Consider the following 16,030-nt stretch of genomic DNA (forward strand, 5'->3'; position numbering starts at 1 on the left):
ATAAATTAGCATCAATCGGAATACCATGCATCCCCGTTCTCATCCCCGTGTGTTGGTTGTTCGTGCGGAAGTTTTCTTGTTTTCGGGGAAAATATATGGCTAAAGATGTTAGTATTTAGTGGCACACTTCCATCCAGCCCGAATGTGTTTCCAGGAGTGGTAAGAGCCTCTTAAATTCTGGATCCATACGTCATAATATCTTCCGTACAAAGCAAAGCTGGAGAAAATGAGTCGGTATTAAAGGGAAATCGGCTTAACGGTTTACTGCAGTCTCCCAAAACAAGACTAAACTCATCTTTAGGCACTGTTAACTTTTATCGATGTTTTTAATGAATACGGACAAAAGTCTAAACTAACTTACAAGAAATTATCTAACTTACAAATTAGAGCAACCTATCTTACTACACAAGTCGCTGTTTAACCGCGATCGAATTCCCAACTTTTCCCCTTGACGCTGGAACATCTTTTCAATTTCAACAACTATCGCTCGGAAAGTTCGGCATGTTTAATAAATAACTTCAGTTATAATGCAACTCGATAAAAAAAGAAACATCTATGTCAGAATGAAATACCTCTCACAGCGCGACAGAGAATTTTGTAGTTGCTGTGGGCTTAAATTCTCTCTAGGTTTCTGCACAAGTCAGCTATTATGATTGATTTCATGTTTTATCTGTCCGTGAGATTTCATTATACAGATAACCCTTGAACTACTGAACCGATCACTTCGGGTCTTAGATTATCTCCCGTGCAAGCAATGCCGACCAAAATGAGTTGGAATTAAAGGGAAATCGGCCTCCTAAAACACGACTAAACTCGTCTTAGGCTCTGTTGACTTTTATCGATGTTTTAATGAATATTAAACTACTTCCGGAAACAAAAGACGAAACTAATTTAACAACAAATTATCTAACTCACAAATCAGGGCGACCTATTCTGGCGTACGAGTCATTATTTACTCACGATCGAAATTGCCAACCTTTCCCCTCGAAGCTGGGACATGTTTTCAACTCCAGCAACAGTTTTCCCCGCGATTTAAAAGAGGAAATTATTTTATGGGGTGCCATCGCCATATGCCATTCCTCGATGATGGATTACACTCATTTGATTATTCCCGGATTTTGTCCGCGTTACTCGAACCAGATTACCAACGTCTTAACGCTCAGACAACTTACAACGTATTGCCCTTTAGCTCCACTTAGCTTCTATTACGGTTGTAAAATTTTACGCTTCCACCATTGGTTATAAAACACTTAGATCTGCCGCAAGTTAGACGTTTATTCCATATCATGCTCTCCTTGGGGTTAGCTAATTCCAGAGGTGCGACTGTGCGCTACCCAATAAACCGTTCAAAAACACACACCTGCCCTTCAGTTATTTGCTCTGTTTATTCGAGTTGTTGTTTAAATTCCGCACAATGTTGACTACACACTACATTAATAGAATTCCCTTTTCTCTGTTATTTAGCCTGAGTACCGGTTTAGCATTACACTACAGTAAATACGTGACAATCTAATAAAATTATGTGCTAAATGAAGAGATTGTGAATTCAACGGAAAGATCGATCGCCGATTCTAATCAACGTATCCGGTTCCGGTACAGTCTGGATGTCAACTTCTTTACCTGAGAGTTACTCGCAACGAGCTTCCCTCATCTCTTAAGCACAATCGAGGCAATATTTTGTTATTTTTTCTTGGAGTTGAAGTTGAGTTTGAAATGTAAAAATGGAATCCGTTGTTCTGAGAGGGTTATTGTGAATCTGGGTTTTTCGTGCCGATGATATAATTTCGTCTGCGGTAGCGGATTCTCCGTTAATGCTGCTTCTGGGAAATTAAGCCGCTCGAAAAGGTTTTTCTAAAACTGGGGACACAACTGGAGCCCGAAGATTGGCGACAATTAGTCGCGCAATCGGTATGGAGATAATAATGATACAAGCTGAGAATTTGGGTTTACATGCCCGGAATTTACTTGGTCAACCCCATAGCCAAACAGTGGCATTCCATAAATAGAACTGTTTAAAACGGTTGGGTGTATTTAACGCCGTGGTTAAATATTCATTTTGCAAGTGTTCTCATTTTACACCCTCTATACCCAATATTTGTCTTCTCGCCACTTCCTGGCCTCTAGTCATGCGAGAGTTCGGAAGTATCTTTGTGACACCCCCACAGCCCCACTCGGATTTCGACTCGTTTGATTTAATTCCGGTGAAAGTAGAAGTCAAAATTCAACTTCCACGAGCTACGATTTTGATAAACCCCGAACGACTTTATAAACATGCCATGTTTATGGAGTTTGTGAAAGATCTAACGACGTTTTAATTTACTGAATAAATATGTAAATTCTGAATGAAATTTAGTGAAGTCAAAATTGAAATGTATTTTTAAAGTTAATCGATTACGTAAAAGTATAATGTTTTAGTCAAACAGATTTTTTTTATTAATTGTGTTTTGATTTTTGAACAAATATAGCGACAGCTTCTTAGATCCTCCATCACTACCCGTATTTCTCGCAATGCTCATTAATTCAACTCTTGTTTGCATATTTTTTTAAATACGTCGTCATAAATGTTTTCTAACGAATTAAAAGGTGGTTCCCGCAGTTTGTGTTAAACAAATAAAAGGACAGTCTTTATTGGTGGGGGTTTCATTTTAAACTCACGTATAAATATCATCCCGAATACATCACCTGTAGTTACTGTACAAATAGCATTATTCAACATGAAGTGTTTCATACTGCTTCTATCCATCATCGCGGCCACTCAAGCTGCCAGATATGAATGTAAGTACTTTAACCCACTACAAAAATCAAACCTCAAGCGTAGCAACCTTGCGTCGCAATCGAATTCACCCAAACAGAAAGTTTGCCTTTACCTTCATAAACATCCAAATTTCTCAGTATTTATATTAACCAAATCATAAATATGCATAAGGTCATGGCGTTAATTCACTTTCGAACCTCTCCTCGCGTTAATAAGAAAATCAGCAAATCGAGAAATCCATTATTTGCTTTAACGAATGAATCACAAGACCTCCAATTCTTAAAAAAGACAAACATCACGCTGTCACCATCATTTACAACTGTTCAACTTCCAAGGCTAAAACCATTAAAATCATTAACCCATCCCGTCGGGATTTACAGAAGTGCAAAATCTACTAATTCGGTAAATCAATATTGTCTTGATCAATATTAACCTAATGAGTCGCGCAAAACTTCTCCCCCTCAAGTCGTAATCATTATTATTATTGGTCCCTTCGGTTACTCGTTCCCTCGCTCGGTTAGAAAACTACTCATAATAAGGATGAGCGAGGCGAGCCTAAACCCTATTAAGGTCCCTTTTGCACTCCACCCTCTCTCGCTCTCTTGACACAATATAATGATTCAACTCTCGGTTATACCCAAAAATATACACATCAGGGGCTACAAATCCCGTACGTAGCAGGTCTTCACAAAAAGTTCATCTCCTGTCACGTAAAGGGGACACCACTTTGCAAACTATTTAAATCACCTTTTGAAGACAACCTGGTACCTCCACATCATCCTTCGTCGCCCGACTTAGCTTAAGTTGCAACTTAGTGTCCCGATTCCCTGCAACAAAAGAGACTAGGCTGAGCCAGAGATTTTTATAACCACTCCTGGTTCTCTGATTGCTAAGCCCTACGACGATAATTGCTATGACCGTCTTCAATAAAGGTTATCCTAAACGGGGTGGGTCATAGTTGTTTCCAGTCACGATCGAGCGCAGTGAGCCGCACTCACTACTAACCTTTTTCCTTTCAGTGGTACCCGTTGTAGAATACGACGGCGAGCTCTACATTCCTCTCGCCGCCTCCAGCCGTGTGGTCCGGTCAGCAGACGCCCGCCGCGGCTACGGCGGCGGTGCTGGCAGTCAGGCGGACGCTACAGCCGCCGCCACCAGCCAGACTCAAGCCGGCAATGTAGGAGGCCCGTTCGTGGGAGGACTTGGCGGCAAAGGAGGCTACGGAGGACACGGGGGCTACGGCGGTAAGGGCGGCTTCGGTCCCGGTATCGGAGGCTCTACGTCCAATGCAGGTGCCAAGTCCGGAGCGTCTGGAGGCGGTTTTGGAAATTCCGACTCGACCGCCAACGCACAAAGCCAGACTTTCACCGGGAACGGGTTCAGCGGCTCGGCTTCGTCGGCTAGTGCTTCTAGTCACAGCTCGTCTGGAGGCCGAGGCTATGGGGGAGGCGCCGGGTCCAACGCCGCCGCCACCGCTGAGAGCCAGAGCAAGTCGCACGCGTAAAGTTGCGCGAATTTTTCCTGATGAGTTTACTAAATAAAGGGTTAAATTTGATGAGTGTTTTGATGGAGTGGTGTTGGGATTAATTCATTATTTAAGTTTTCATCTTATGTGAGATATTGGCGGGGAAATTATGAGTGTGGCAAGGTTATGGCAAGCGATTTAGAAAATTCAACGCGGGGTGATGAGCACATTCAAACTCTCGTGAGATTTATTGCCGTAATGAATTAAACTTTTTTGTCGAGTCAATGTCAACAAGCAACTTTTCGCCAATTACGGGAAAAAATCTATCGTGTTTATTATACCTGAGTTTTGCCGAGAAGTTTTTCGGTGAAATGAAACGAGAAGCGAAGACGTGACTTTCTAAGTGCTACGACGTCACAACAGCCAAAAAGGTAGATAAAAAATACTTTTTATTATACGAGTTCATGTCACTGCTTGTCCCCAGAAGAAGAAAATTTATTTGTCGGAATCAACGAACAGTTTTTTCCGAACACATGTTCGACAAAATAATGAATAATAAATAATACAAAAACAATTTCCTAGCAGAATTAACCGCAAAAGTAAGTTTTTTCGTTTGTTAACGAGAAATTAAACACTTGTTTCCTTTTACAAATTGACTACTTAAGTAAAACAAATAATTTCTACTCTCTCTCTCTCTCTCTCTCTCTCTCTCTCTCGGTGCCTCTATATTACGCCAACACTTCTATCTACAAACCATGTACAGCATAAATAAAGACAGCCCTAGCGGCCAGCCTTTGTTTAACCAAGAACGTAGTCCTTTTAGCCAAATTAAAAGCACCCCCAACATTGCTAATAAATATTCAAAAAAAAAAAAACAAAACGCCAAAGCCGTGCTTTCAAGTAGAAGGCACTTAACGCATTCCCACATTTGGGGAAACAAACACACCACGTGCTTTGGTGTTTGCGTCAAGTAGTGCTGTTAGTGGTTGCTTCTGTAGTCGACTAATTACGATTTATTGTTACACCTCTCCCCCTTATGGGTTTGCTAGTAAAAAACCAGGCTTGCAGTTGCTGTTAAATCGCATAGATTCAAACACGCACGCATGACTAAAAATACTGCAGTTGATTCTAAAACACCGCGGTAAATGGACTGTGGTGACGTATCGCGTCTTTGGCTCCGCCTCTTTTCGTATCTATGCTCGACTAGGGTTGCATCGCTTGATTTTAAAGTAAAACTGAAAAGGTGTCGTTGCATTACGAAACAGTGATTGGTTAAAAGTCCGAAGGTTGTTTTAAATCAGTGAGCGTGGCGCCAATACGTAAAATCAATGTTATGCAACCCATTTTACACGCGCGTGAACAGCAGAGTATGTGTTAGTACCTCGAATGAGAAAAGTAAAAGTCGTAAACACAGAGATGCTGTGAAATTATGATAAATATATAAAGAAGTTGAAAATTTATGATCTCCCATTCGCGTAAATTAGAAAACAGATTTAATTACACTCCGTGAGTTTTGTTACGGCATTTATCATTCCTCCCACATAAATTTCTAAAATTTGGATTTACACAGTGGAGAATGGTTATTAAAGCAAGATTTTATAGACCGTCTCGATTCAAAAAGTAATTAACCGGAACAAAATAAATCCCCTAGATAAATATTATCAAAAGACAATGACATTTAACTCGCGAATATCTTCAACTAATTACGGAAGTTCTCCTGAGATTGAAGTTTGTATAATATATCAGACGTAGTAGAGTACTAACTCACAATATAAGTTAAACACTTTGAACCACATCGAGAACAATGCTCGTAATTACACATGCTCAATTTACATAACAATATTTCATCTCCATTAAAGTTCAGTGAGTGTTCTGTGTGGCAACAGATGCGACTGCTCCTTTATTAATAATCCAAATTTCTAGAATAATGAAATTCTGTGCGTGCTAGTTTTCAAATTAGATTGTATCGACGTAAAAAGTGTGTTAATTAACGTTCAGCAACATTCAAAGGACAGAATTCTCACACCACTTTTATGACTTATTTTAAATTTGGTAACATTGATTTTGTTTGTAGTTGACGTATATTACTGACAGAAAAACATGAATATTGACTCGAATAAATTTGTTTATTCAAATTAGGATCTTACAATGATTACGCGCAACATTTTCAACATTAAAATAAACAAATCCGCATTTGCATTACATTCTTCGCAAATTTAAGAGATAAAAAGTGGCATATTTAATTATTGTTTTAATGCGCCGCCTCTAAATAGTCTCAGATTGTCTAGAAACGGGAACAAGTTGTTGTTAATGAGCAAATTAGACGTCACGAGCTTCGTTCGACCCGCTCCTCTCGCTCGCTCCAAGTACCACGCTCTTAATATTATATCAATTTAAAATTTTTTAAACTCTGATGTTTAACGTCTGACGACTGTGACACTTTTGTTTACGCTAAATTACAATTTGGAAAATAAATTACGAAATACATCAACGGCTCAAATGTGAGTTATGGAGTAACAGCGTCGAGCAAATGTGTATTCTTGTTGAATAATTCTGGTGCATTGTAGCAAGTTTTGTCTCCGTCTAGATGCTGTGTAGGTATTCGTGTCGGCAAAATTAATTGTAGCAGATGATCAATAATCGCTAACACTGGAATATAATTGAATCTTGTTGCTGCATCTGTTCTCCACAAAGACATTCACCCAAGAAATTACAAAACAGCAATTCGATTAATTTCTCTAGGGAGTTATTTACAAGATATTGTTTAGATGAGACACAGCATATCTCGAGTGGCTCAATCGTTTTTTATCATCCGTTTGTTTGTGAAAAAACAAAACACTCTATATTAATATATGCCCTACTGGTGCAATTCATCACACTCTCTCGACATAAAGAACCCTAGCGCCTTTGTCATAAATTACAGACCACACCATTATTGTCAAAGGATGTTTCACGGTCTGTGCGATACAATCAGGACAGAATCCAACTTGCTACTTCCACATTAGACAATTAGCATGTTTAAAATGTGAAAACCCACACCCTAATTATAGAATAACGCGATGGAATATTTTATAAGAAACGTCCAATACAAAATTCGTTATTTTGTTATCCTGAAAATATTTTTCAAGCTAAAAATAGAGCCGACTTAAAAGTCACGGTTGTTTGTCATAATGTGATTTTGTTTGGGTTTTTCCTAGAGTGAATTGAAAGCCTAATCGAATTTGCTTTTGTTTTTATCCTGAATAATCATAAGAACATCCAGCTAAATTCGCGCCTGAAGGTCAGGATTTAAGGATTCCGCCGACTCTCGTGTTTCCATTAAAGTTTCATGTGGGTACTCGGATTTTATATATATATTTTTTTTACATATTTATAACGACAAATTTCTTCGCTGCGGAAAAATACCGAGGCAACCTTGCCGAGTTCCTGATACAAACGCTTCCTAATTCTGTTTGTGACGCTTTACCACTCTAGATCCAATAAATCTCCAGTTAATAACAATACACCATGCATAAAACAATAATTATAATAAAAAAACACTAAAGCGATTATGATCTAGAAAATTTCCGCAACGTCCTTTTTGTGGTTTACAACCAGTATTTAATACTTTAATTAGGAAAAATAATTTACGCAACCTTATAATATTTAAATTAGAATCAAGACGCTCTAACGCAATAATAATGGTCAATGTCATTACCATCAGACCCGCCTAGTCAAATTTGGAAACCCCCCCAAACAAAAGCGCGAACGTAAAAATGGGTTTTTACAGCCACAACAATTTCAATAAAACAAAAAAGTCTTTAATAAATATTACACACGTTATTGCCGCCAAACATCCATCTGCCAGTTTCTGTAAACAAGACTTTTCGATCTTTCGCATGTCTATTTAAACACACTACATCATGTCGCAGTTTTTCAATGTCCACAAACTGGATTTCTTAACAATGCATATTTTCAGGACTACTTATATAAGCCAGTGGCTAAATTAAAACCAGTCAGTAGCCTGTTCAATCACAGACAAGATGAATTTTCTTATCCTTGCTTCTTTGTGTTGTTTCGTCCTAGTTATAAATGCAGCCACCGTCCCGCTCACCGAGGAAGAGATTAACAACCCCGCACTCATAAGGCAAAGAAGGTCCCCGCTCCTATTGACCGCTCTAGGGGCCGCAGGACTCGTCGGAGCCGGAATCGTGGGGGCCGGACTCGCAGGACTCGCAGGAGCAGGACTTGTGGGGGCGGGACTAGGGGCTAAGGCTGGATTTGCAGCCGGGTAAGCACAACTACGAACTGAATTATTAAAATTAAACCAACAAATTTTAGGGCTTTGGCGGGATCTGCGGGCAGGTCTTATGGTGGATACTATTATGATTACGGACACTACGGACACGTGGATAGGGATTACGAATACAAAGCGCAAGTTAGAGTGCGAGTATAGAACTTGTTAGGTGGCTATGACAAAATTTTTTCACTCTTAATAAATTAAATAAAACAAATTATTGCATTTCAATTACAGAGGAAGCGAGTGTTTTTCCAGTTGTTGATTTTTTCGACTGACGCGTGTCCAAAATGGCGAATACGGACCTGTCACATTTAGAATTTAGCAACTTACCCTAAGCCGGGCCTGACTTTTCCAACAGTTTTGTCCTGCAGCTGGTCGTCAGTTTGAGTTCAACTCTTATTAAAATTTTCAGTCTATCACTTTTAGGGTACTTTGTTTACTCTAGAATCACATAGGTTTTATTTTTAAACAGTCTCAAAAAGTGTTAAAATCGTTCGCGTAACAACACAAAAATTTTGACTTGAGAACAATCATAGTGAGCGCTGAAACTAAAAGTCAAATGACGTCACAACGCGGTAATTTTGAATGGCGAAATAGCGGGTTTAAATTTAAAAGCAACTAAAAATTGTTTATAGTTGTTTTGAAGTGACACTAATAACCACGATCCCGTTATCTTTGTTGGAAAATTGTCTTTTCCATTATCTTTAATGTCGTGGTGCACTTTATGTGTACTTAGTGAGTTTTATCTTCACATTTAGGTGGTGGCTCCAGCGTGTTATAAAGTTTAAGGACAAATAAATAATACACTTTTGTTTGTTTGTTTAATTATTTATTGGGAAATGGAAGGAAATAAGTGGGATTTTCAAAAGTGATACAATATATTGTTCTTAATGAATTCAATGTACAGATTAAATTATCCTATGGTATACATGAAGCATATATTATATGTAACTAGGCTTTCATTACACTGCCATTGCACGTGGTATTGTAAGGCAGAATATGCTCCATTGCCTAAATTTTTCAGCAATGACTGCTTCATTGCATATAATATCAGATGCACTTGATAGTTAAAAACACAGGATATTCCCTAACTGAAGAGATTACATTAAAGAATAAATATATAAACACGGTAGGCGAACAAACTACTCTGGACTCCTATGTCTAAATTAACTTAATTCAGGAAACATGTTTCATTAAATAATGTAACCAAAATATCACAGACAAAATAGCAACATTTACAATAAAATGAGTTTTTAGTCAGTTGCCAATTATGTCATACATTATGCCCTTATCGATATGACATTTACAAAACGCAAGATATATAAATATATCCAAAAATACTTTTGAACAACCTGTTTCTCAAACACAAATTTCAAAAATATCTCACAGATCTTACGAAAACACTATAAACTACTGGGCGATAAATTAATTATAAATAAAGTACCTAATAATGTAAATATCGCATGTAAATAGGTAAATTTATAGACAATCTGTAAAGTTGCTATGTAAAGACAAAAGGCTATACAATAAAATTACTATTGTCATAGTTTAATACAAAAGCTGACCAGATTAAAATTAATAGACATATAAAACCGTGATGCGAGACAAACGATAAAATAACTGTCATTCAATTTTAAAGAATTGTAAAAAGGCATTAAATTTATTGCTTAGGTAGGTGATGCTCCAAGTTAACTATTCAAAACTGAATGACAATAACCTACATTAAAAAATAAATAGACAATACTAATAAAACACTTGGGCTTTTTAAAAATATTCGGTCACTTTTAATACAAAGTTGCTCCCTGCCGCATTCTGATAAGCTAAGGCATGGGAATGAATCCCAGAAAAGGTGTTCTTTTCAATAACACGAGTGTGTAAAAAAACAAGTGTCACAAACGAACACCTTTTCTATTTTTACAAATCACATGATAAGCAATAACTAAAGACACTAAAATCAAACCAACACGATACAAAACGATAAATAAAACATTTACATTAAAAAATCGTCAGTTGTCTGCCATCCTTAGCAAATTTTTTAATAGTTTTTGAGCATGACAGTGTCTTTAACACACTACTGGCGATATGCAGGCATTGCCACTCCATTCCCTGGTGTAACATAGTCTCCGATCATTAAATTAGCACTAACTGGATAATTTGTCATCACTAAAGGTTGTTGCTGAAATAAAAACAAACACTGAGTAGCCGACCACCGATCACCAACACAACCTCAGCGCCGACGATACAGGATTTCCAAATGATGCCGCGACCGTCGCGTCGCCATGTTAATAACATTTTCCAAAACACAACGACGACCGCGCTATCACCCGGAAACAACGTCTACAACCTCTAAGTAATTAAAACTACAGCCTTTGCGGCAGCGTTTATTGGTACACTCTTACATCGATAAAATTAGAGAATTCCTCTACACAGTAAAATATAAATAAATTAAAAATTATTAGTCACGATAAAATTAATAAAATCAACAAACTATCATTTATACTTTAACCTTCTTTTAATAAACTTCTGATTATTACGTTGCCTACTACCATTTGAATATCTCACTCTTACCTTCGCCTACAACATTTTGTGTTTCACATGTTAGTCTACAGCTACACTACATCTACGGTTATCGTTAATATTCAAGAAAAAGAAAGTGTTACCTGTTGGGCGTTCGGTGATGTGAACAACGAAGGAGAAATGGCGCCCCCTATTAGCTGAGCTGTGTGTGTCGAGGTCGGACTAGCTGCTACACGCCCTCTGCCGGTACTCGAGATGCAACCGGGATGAATGTTTGGCTGAGTAGGTTCTGATAAGTGAGAAGGATCCACTACGTAAACATTAATCAAAATAAATCATCAGTAAACTAAAATAACAAACCTAAAGCTATTAGATTGTTCGCCATCATGTTGCTATTGATGATAGTCTGAGTTGTGTCCATTGAAACTTCGCCTAAACCGTTCACAGACATACCGTTCACCATATTGACAGCTACAATATACAACAATTGTAAAAATGTGCAACTACACAAAACGTAAAAGTACCGTTTCTGACACCTTGTGCATCTAATTGGCTCCAATAGTTTTCACTTGGCGAAACATTGGAAATTCCTGGAGGTGGCTGCACCGGCGCCCCTGTATATCTAAAGTAAGGGTTCTTCAAATCTAGGGTATTTTTTGAACTTTGGTTTGTTCCCTCCACAGCCAAGTCGATTGTGACGTCATAACTTTGTCTGGAAATGACACCTTTTAGTTACACAAACTTTCCGCGCAGTGACATTTTATTAACGGTAGAGTGACCAGGGCGTGAACAACAAACCTAGCATTCCTAATAATTGAACACGTACTTTGATACAATCCTAACATATTTCGATACTCTCTAGTGCCATCTTCAGTGTCAATCAGGTAGAAAGACCAGAATTAAAGAACAAATACCAACTCAGCTTTTGTTAACCACATTTTACATTCTGTTAATCACGCCAAAGTTTCAAACAAGGATAACGTTCTTAAGTCAAACTGCGCAAATGAACAAACTTATTTAAATCCCTCCCTCCTTTCTCCTCTCCTTGATATTACGTAAGTTTCCTCTGATTTTAGTTTGTGCTTTACCCTTGAGTTGGTTTTAATTTTTGTGATTAGTTCAATTTCGTAGTTCAAATTTAGCTAGTGTTCTGCCACCTGCCCCGACATTCCTCGACAGATGTCACTGTTTTATTAATTAATTTTTCCTGTTTCAAATATGAGTTTGAAGATGGCACTAGACTAGTAGTGCCGAAACATGTTAGTTTTTCTACTATAAAAACGGAAATACTACATTGGACATGACTTTACAGTTTTATATATTTAGGTAAATTGTCAGAGAAATTACTTGGCCTATTTTTGAATAAATTGTTGTTTACTACGTTAAATATTGCTTAATTAACGAGTTAATAATATATGTTCATTTTTTGTTCAACAACATTAATCATACCAAACAAAAAATTACAGCTCACGTAGTATATCATTGTTGTTAAATACTACCGCGTAAAATGTTTACTATACGTCATGTTTGTAGCAATTAACCCAAGTCAATAAACAAATTGTGAACAGACTGACAACCATAATTTTGAAGTTGTAGACATTCAACTACAATATCCAGGAACTCACTGCGTCTGACGCGCATTCGTTTAGCGTAAAAATTGCTCATGTGCTTTTTTTTAATTCTTACCTCTTGTTTGCCACGAGTAAAACCCTTCCTGTTAAAACTTGCCCTTGTTTGAGTAGAAGTGGCTGTTCTAACAAACATCTAACTTGATACCAATGTGTCAAAGGTTCAGTAGGTCCAGTACTGAGCCAAATCGTTTGTTGTGACCCCGCAAACGCCACATCAAACCAAAAGGCTAACCCATGGCAAGTTCCGGATTCTAAAATATGAAACTCCAGCGGAATATCTAGAAAAAAGTTCAAGGTTAGCACAATTGAGCAATCTCATGTTACACTTTCCATATTTAAATATTTATTTAAGTTACAGTTTATTATATTACAGTAAACAAAGTAAAGTGATTACTTAGCACTTACCTATTGTGTGAAGATCAGTTTCATGAGCTTCTGAGAAGTCAACTACATGCCTAATTGATTTACTCATGCAAATCCTAATATCAAAAGTATCCACAATTGGTTGCCTAAAATATTCTTTGACTGCGCAGTTCTGAATTGCTGATAAATTAACACCATGAAAACATGTTTGAAACCTGAAGATTGTGTGGTTATTGCTGCAGAATTGTACCGCGCGATCGAAAAAATAAAGAATTAGTGTTGTCTGTTTCATTCACCAGGTGCCAACTGAAGGTCTAAAACACAGCCAACTCTAATTCATTTTTTTTCGTTCGCACGGTACTCTTGATGCTTTTACCAAAAATTCGCTTTGCTATACTGTTCCATATATAAAGAATCGTCTGTGAATGGTGCTATATGAAGGTCACCTCTTGAAGGATACATTTTCCCGCCAGTCGAGAGCCACTTCTTTGCATGTAAATAAGTCTCCAACATTCTCTCATTATATAGCATATAACCCATTGGTTCAGATATGATCACATCTACTTTTTCTGGAAGTTCAATTTCTTCTATTTTACCAGGTATCACTTTAATAGAGTCTGATAAGTTATTGGCATCCACCAGTTTCTGGGCAAAGTGGGCCATGGTGGAGGCCTCCACAGCGTAAATTCGTTTAGCTCCTGCCTGAGCAGCAAAAAATGATAAAATACCAGACCCAGCACCAACATCTAGGATTACTTTATCCTGAAACGGTAACAAGTAGAGTGACGACGGGCTTCTACGTGACTGGAATCACCCGGAAACCCTTCAAAAAATCCATACCTTAAAATCGTCTAAGTTGCATAATATTGCTCTTTGATACGTGTACGTCCTAACAAAGTCTTGTAACATATTCTGTTGCTGCGACAGATATCCATAAAATTGAAAATACTGAGTGGCTGAGGAATCTTCTGTTCGCACGGAAAAAACGGATGCACCTTTCCCAGACTTCACTTTAGTTATGGCTATCGTGAAACTTCTTGCGTCTTAAATTTCAAGATAAATGAGTATGTGAATTTTATGAGGCTCAAGTTACCTTCAATGGAGCCAAACTTGAACAAAACCGCCTCGTTATCGAAGGAGAAAATGTACGATTTAGGCCCCACTCGACAGCATTCTGAAGACGATGTGATCGGGAATTCTGTCAAAACGTGAAAATCATCACCTGAAATCGAAACAGCTTTAGTGCACGCCAACGACAAAAAGCAATTAAAGACAATTAACCGCATGAAAGTAATTGCTTTGATGCCACAAACAAAAGCCGAATTTTACGCGAAAATAAACCACGACAACACGCGCAGTTATTTTTAGAGGGCAACAAGCTCGAGTACTTCTCGTTTCGGCGTTCCAACGAGCCTCAAACGTCCCAAATCGAATAAAACTGACAAGAAAAAAAAGAAAATAATGATACCTGCATGATGCATTGGGGCGAAAAGCTCGCGTTTATTGTACGTACCGTCAATTAATTTTATGCTAATTCCTTGTGGATCGTAGTCTGCTCTCAATTTCACTCTTTTGTTATACTTTGGATTGCAAACAATTTCTTCAGTTACATTAAAAACCTCAACTTCCCAGGTCCTAAGCGCCATTTTTCGCTAGTCACACTACCGCACTCGCATTTGCAACAAACGGTGGCTTACGTCGGCAAGAACGGACACTGCAATACCGGCTTCTTCGAAATGAGGCGGAACACCTGATCGACGCTTTTGTACACAAAATGGACCAAATTAAAGACTGCTACAACCCCTGGCCACGGAAAATGTCGCCAACAGACTTCACTGACGAGTGTTTTTTGTAAACGTCAACAATTAATCAAGCAGAACTGACAACTCAAAACCACAAAATGACGGAAAAAAAAGTTGTAACAGCTAACCTTGGAACGAATGTCTGGATTAGTTCACTCGCCCGTACGAGATTAAAAAACCTCACGGACAAAACTGGACACGAATTCTGTTATCTGCATAATCTGTACTACTACACATAAGAATCTATAAGTGAGACAAATTTTGAGAATTGTCAAAAATTGGCCGAACTATTTTGGAAACAGGCGATTTTGGAAAAATAATAGGAGCTATCGAATAAATGAGCCGAAACTAACTTCTGCAGGTCTACATCTATAAAAAAGTGACTTTAGTTAAATTTCGAAAATTGTCGAAAATTGGCTGAAATTTTCATAGAAGTTATGAAATATTTGGTTTTGAGAAGTTGTAAACAAATTTCCAGAAAATTCTGTGATATAGATTTCGTCGTGGTAATGCCAAAACATGGGATGTTTGTGCTCCAGGTGCAAGAATTAAAAATATTCAGCTTTTTCGAAAAATTATAAAATTTGATTATGCGAATTTTATTTTTTTTATGAGAACCCTTACAAATTAAAATAAAGATATGTACATAACGTTGAAGTAAATGTAAAAAAGCGTGCCAAGCGTACGCTCCAAATGAGTTTTCCCTTAACAAAATTTTGTTATAATGTCATCAACACTTTTGCATAGACACGTAGGTCACTTTGGATAGGTGCAGTGTAATACTAATGATAACAGTATTTTCTGAGTCACCCTGTACAAAAAATTTAAAAACATTTAATGTGGTCATAAATGGCAAGTCTAGACTCATCATATTTTGCACAGTTTGGATAGGATTTCTTCGGCAAAATTTTGAGATGACGTCATCAATTTTTTGGGAGGGGATAAACGAATAAATTTTGCTTAACGATTTACCATGATTACGACAACTTTTAAATATTTACAAGATTTCAGGGCAATTGGTCTTGCAGTTTCAAAGTAATTTTGCAAAATATTGTTATTCAGTTTTGAATTTTTTCCAGAAATTTTGGATGTCAAGGGTGAAATTACGACATGGATTCGCACACCACAAGTGCAGGAGTATCTTATTTTATGAAATTAAAAAAAAAATCTAAATTTTGGAGATAACGTCATCCCATTGCTGGTGGGGATGATTATCCA

General features: G+C 37.6%; 3 protein-coding genes across 5 annotated transcripts; 2 read left to right on the top strand and 1 right to left on the bottom strand.

Moving 5' to 3' along the window:
- The first annotated feature begins 2,663 nt into the window (after window positions 1-2,663).
- LOC135141849 (uncharacterized) lies at window positions 2,664-4,310 on the top strand. Its single transcript, XM_064073379.1, has 2 exons — window positions 2,664-2,775; window positions 3,775-4,310. Exons 1-2 carry the CDS (start codon window positions 2,715-2,717, stop codon window positions 4,257-4,259), a joined length of 546 nt encoding a protein of 181 aa, XP_063929449.1. The 5' UTR covers window positions 2,664-2,714; the 3' UTR covers window positions 4,260-4,310.
- A 1,509-nt stretch (window positions 4,311-5,819) lies between these two features.
- LOC135141850 (uncharacterized) lies at window positions 5,820-8,713 on the top strand. Its single transcript, XM_064073380.1, has 2 exons — window positions 5,820-8,490; window positions 8,541-8,713. Exons 1-2 carry the CDS (start codon window positions 8,243-8,245, stop codon window positions 8,653-8,655), a joined length of 363 nt encoding a protein of 120 aa, XP_063929450.1. The 5' UTR covers window positions 5,820-8,242; the 3' UTR covers window positions 8,656-8,713.
- Window positions 8,714-9,358: 645 nt separating this feature from the next.
- LOC135141848 (histone-arginine methyltransferase CARMER) lies at window positions 9,359-14,881 on the bottom strand. Of its 3 annotated transcripts, none has more exons than XM_064073378.1 (10): window positions 14,524-14,880; window positions 14,104-14,232; window positions 13,851-14,053; window positions 13,387-13,772; window positions 13,053-13,225; window positions 12,703-12,925; window positions 11,541-11,728; window positions 11,377-11,487; window positions 11,160-11,305; window positions 9,359-10,675 (listed from the first exon to the last, which is right to left on the bottom strand). In XM_064073378.1, the coding sequence occupies exons 1-10, from the start codon at window positions 14,654-14,656 to the stop codon at window positions 10,571-10,573; spliced, it is 1,797 nt and encodes a 598-aa protein (XP_063929448.1). In that variant the 5' UTR covers window positions 14,657-14,880; the 3' UTR covers window positions 9,359-10,570. The 3 variants fall into 3 exon arrangements, with proteins under 3 accessions (XP_063929448.1, XP_063929446.1, XP_063929447.1); XM_064073376.1 differs by having other exon boundaries at window positions 11,160-11,326; window positions 14,524-14,879; XM_064073377.1 differs by lacking the exon at window positions 9,359-10,675 and adding an exon at window positions 10,868-11,073 and having other exon boundaries at window positions 11,160-11,326; window positions 14,524-14,881.
- Between the last annotated feature and the right edge of the window lie 1,149 nt (window positions 14,882-16,030).

Source organism: Zophobas morio, unplaced genomic scaffold, assembly GCF_036711695.1.
Source record: "Zophobas morio isolate AGI-343-1 ecotype UQ-CSIRO unplaced genomic scaffold, CSIRO_AGI_Zmor_V1 ptg000044l, whole genome shotgun sequence".
Lineage (NCBI taxonomy): Eukaryota > Metazoa > Arthropoda > Insecta > Coleoptera > Tenebrionidae > Zophobas > Zophobas morio.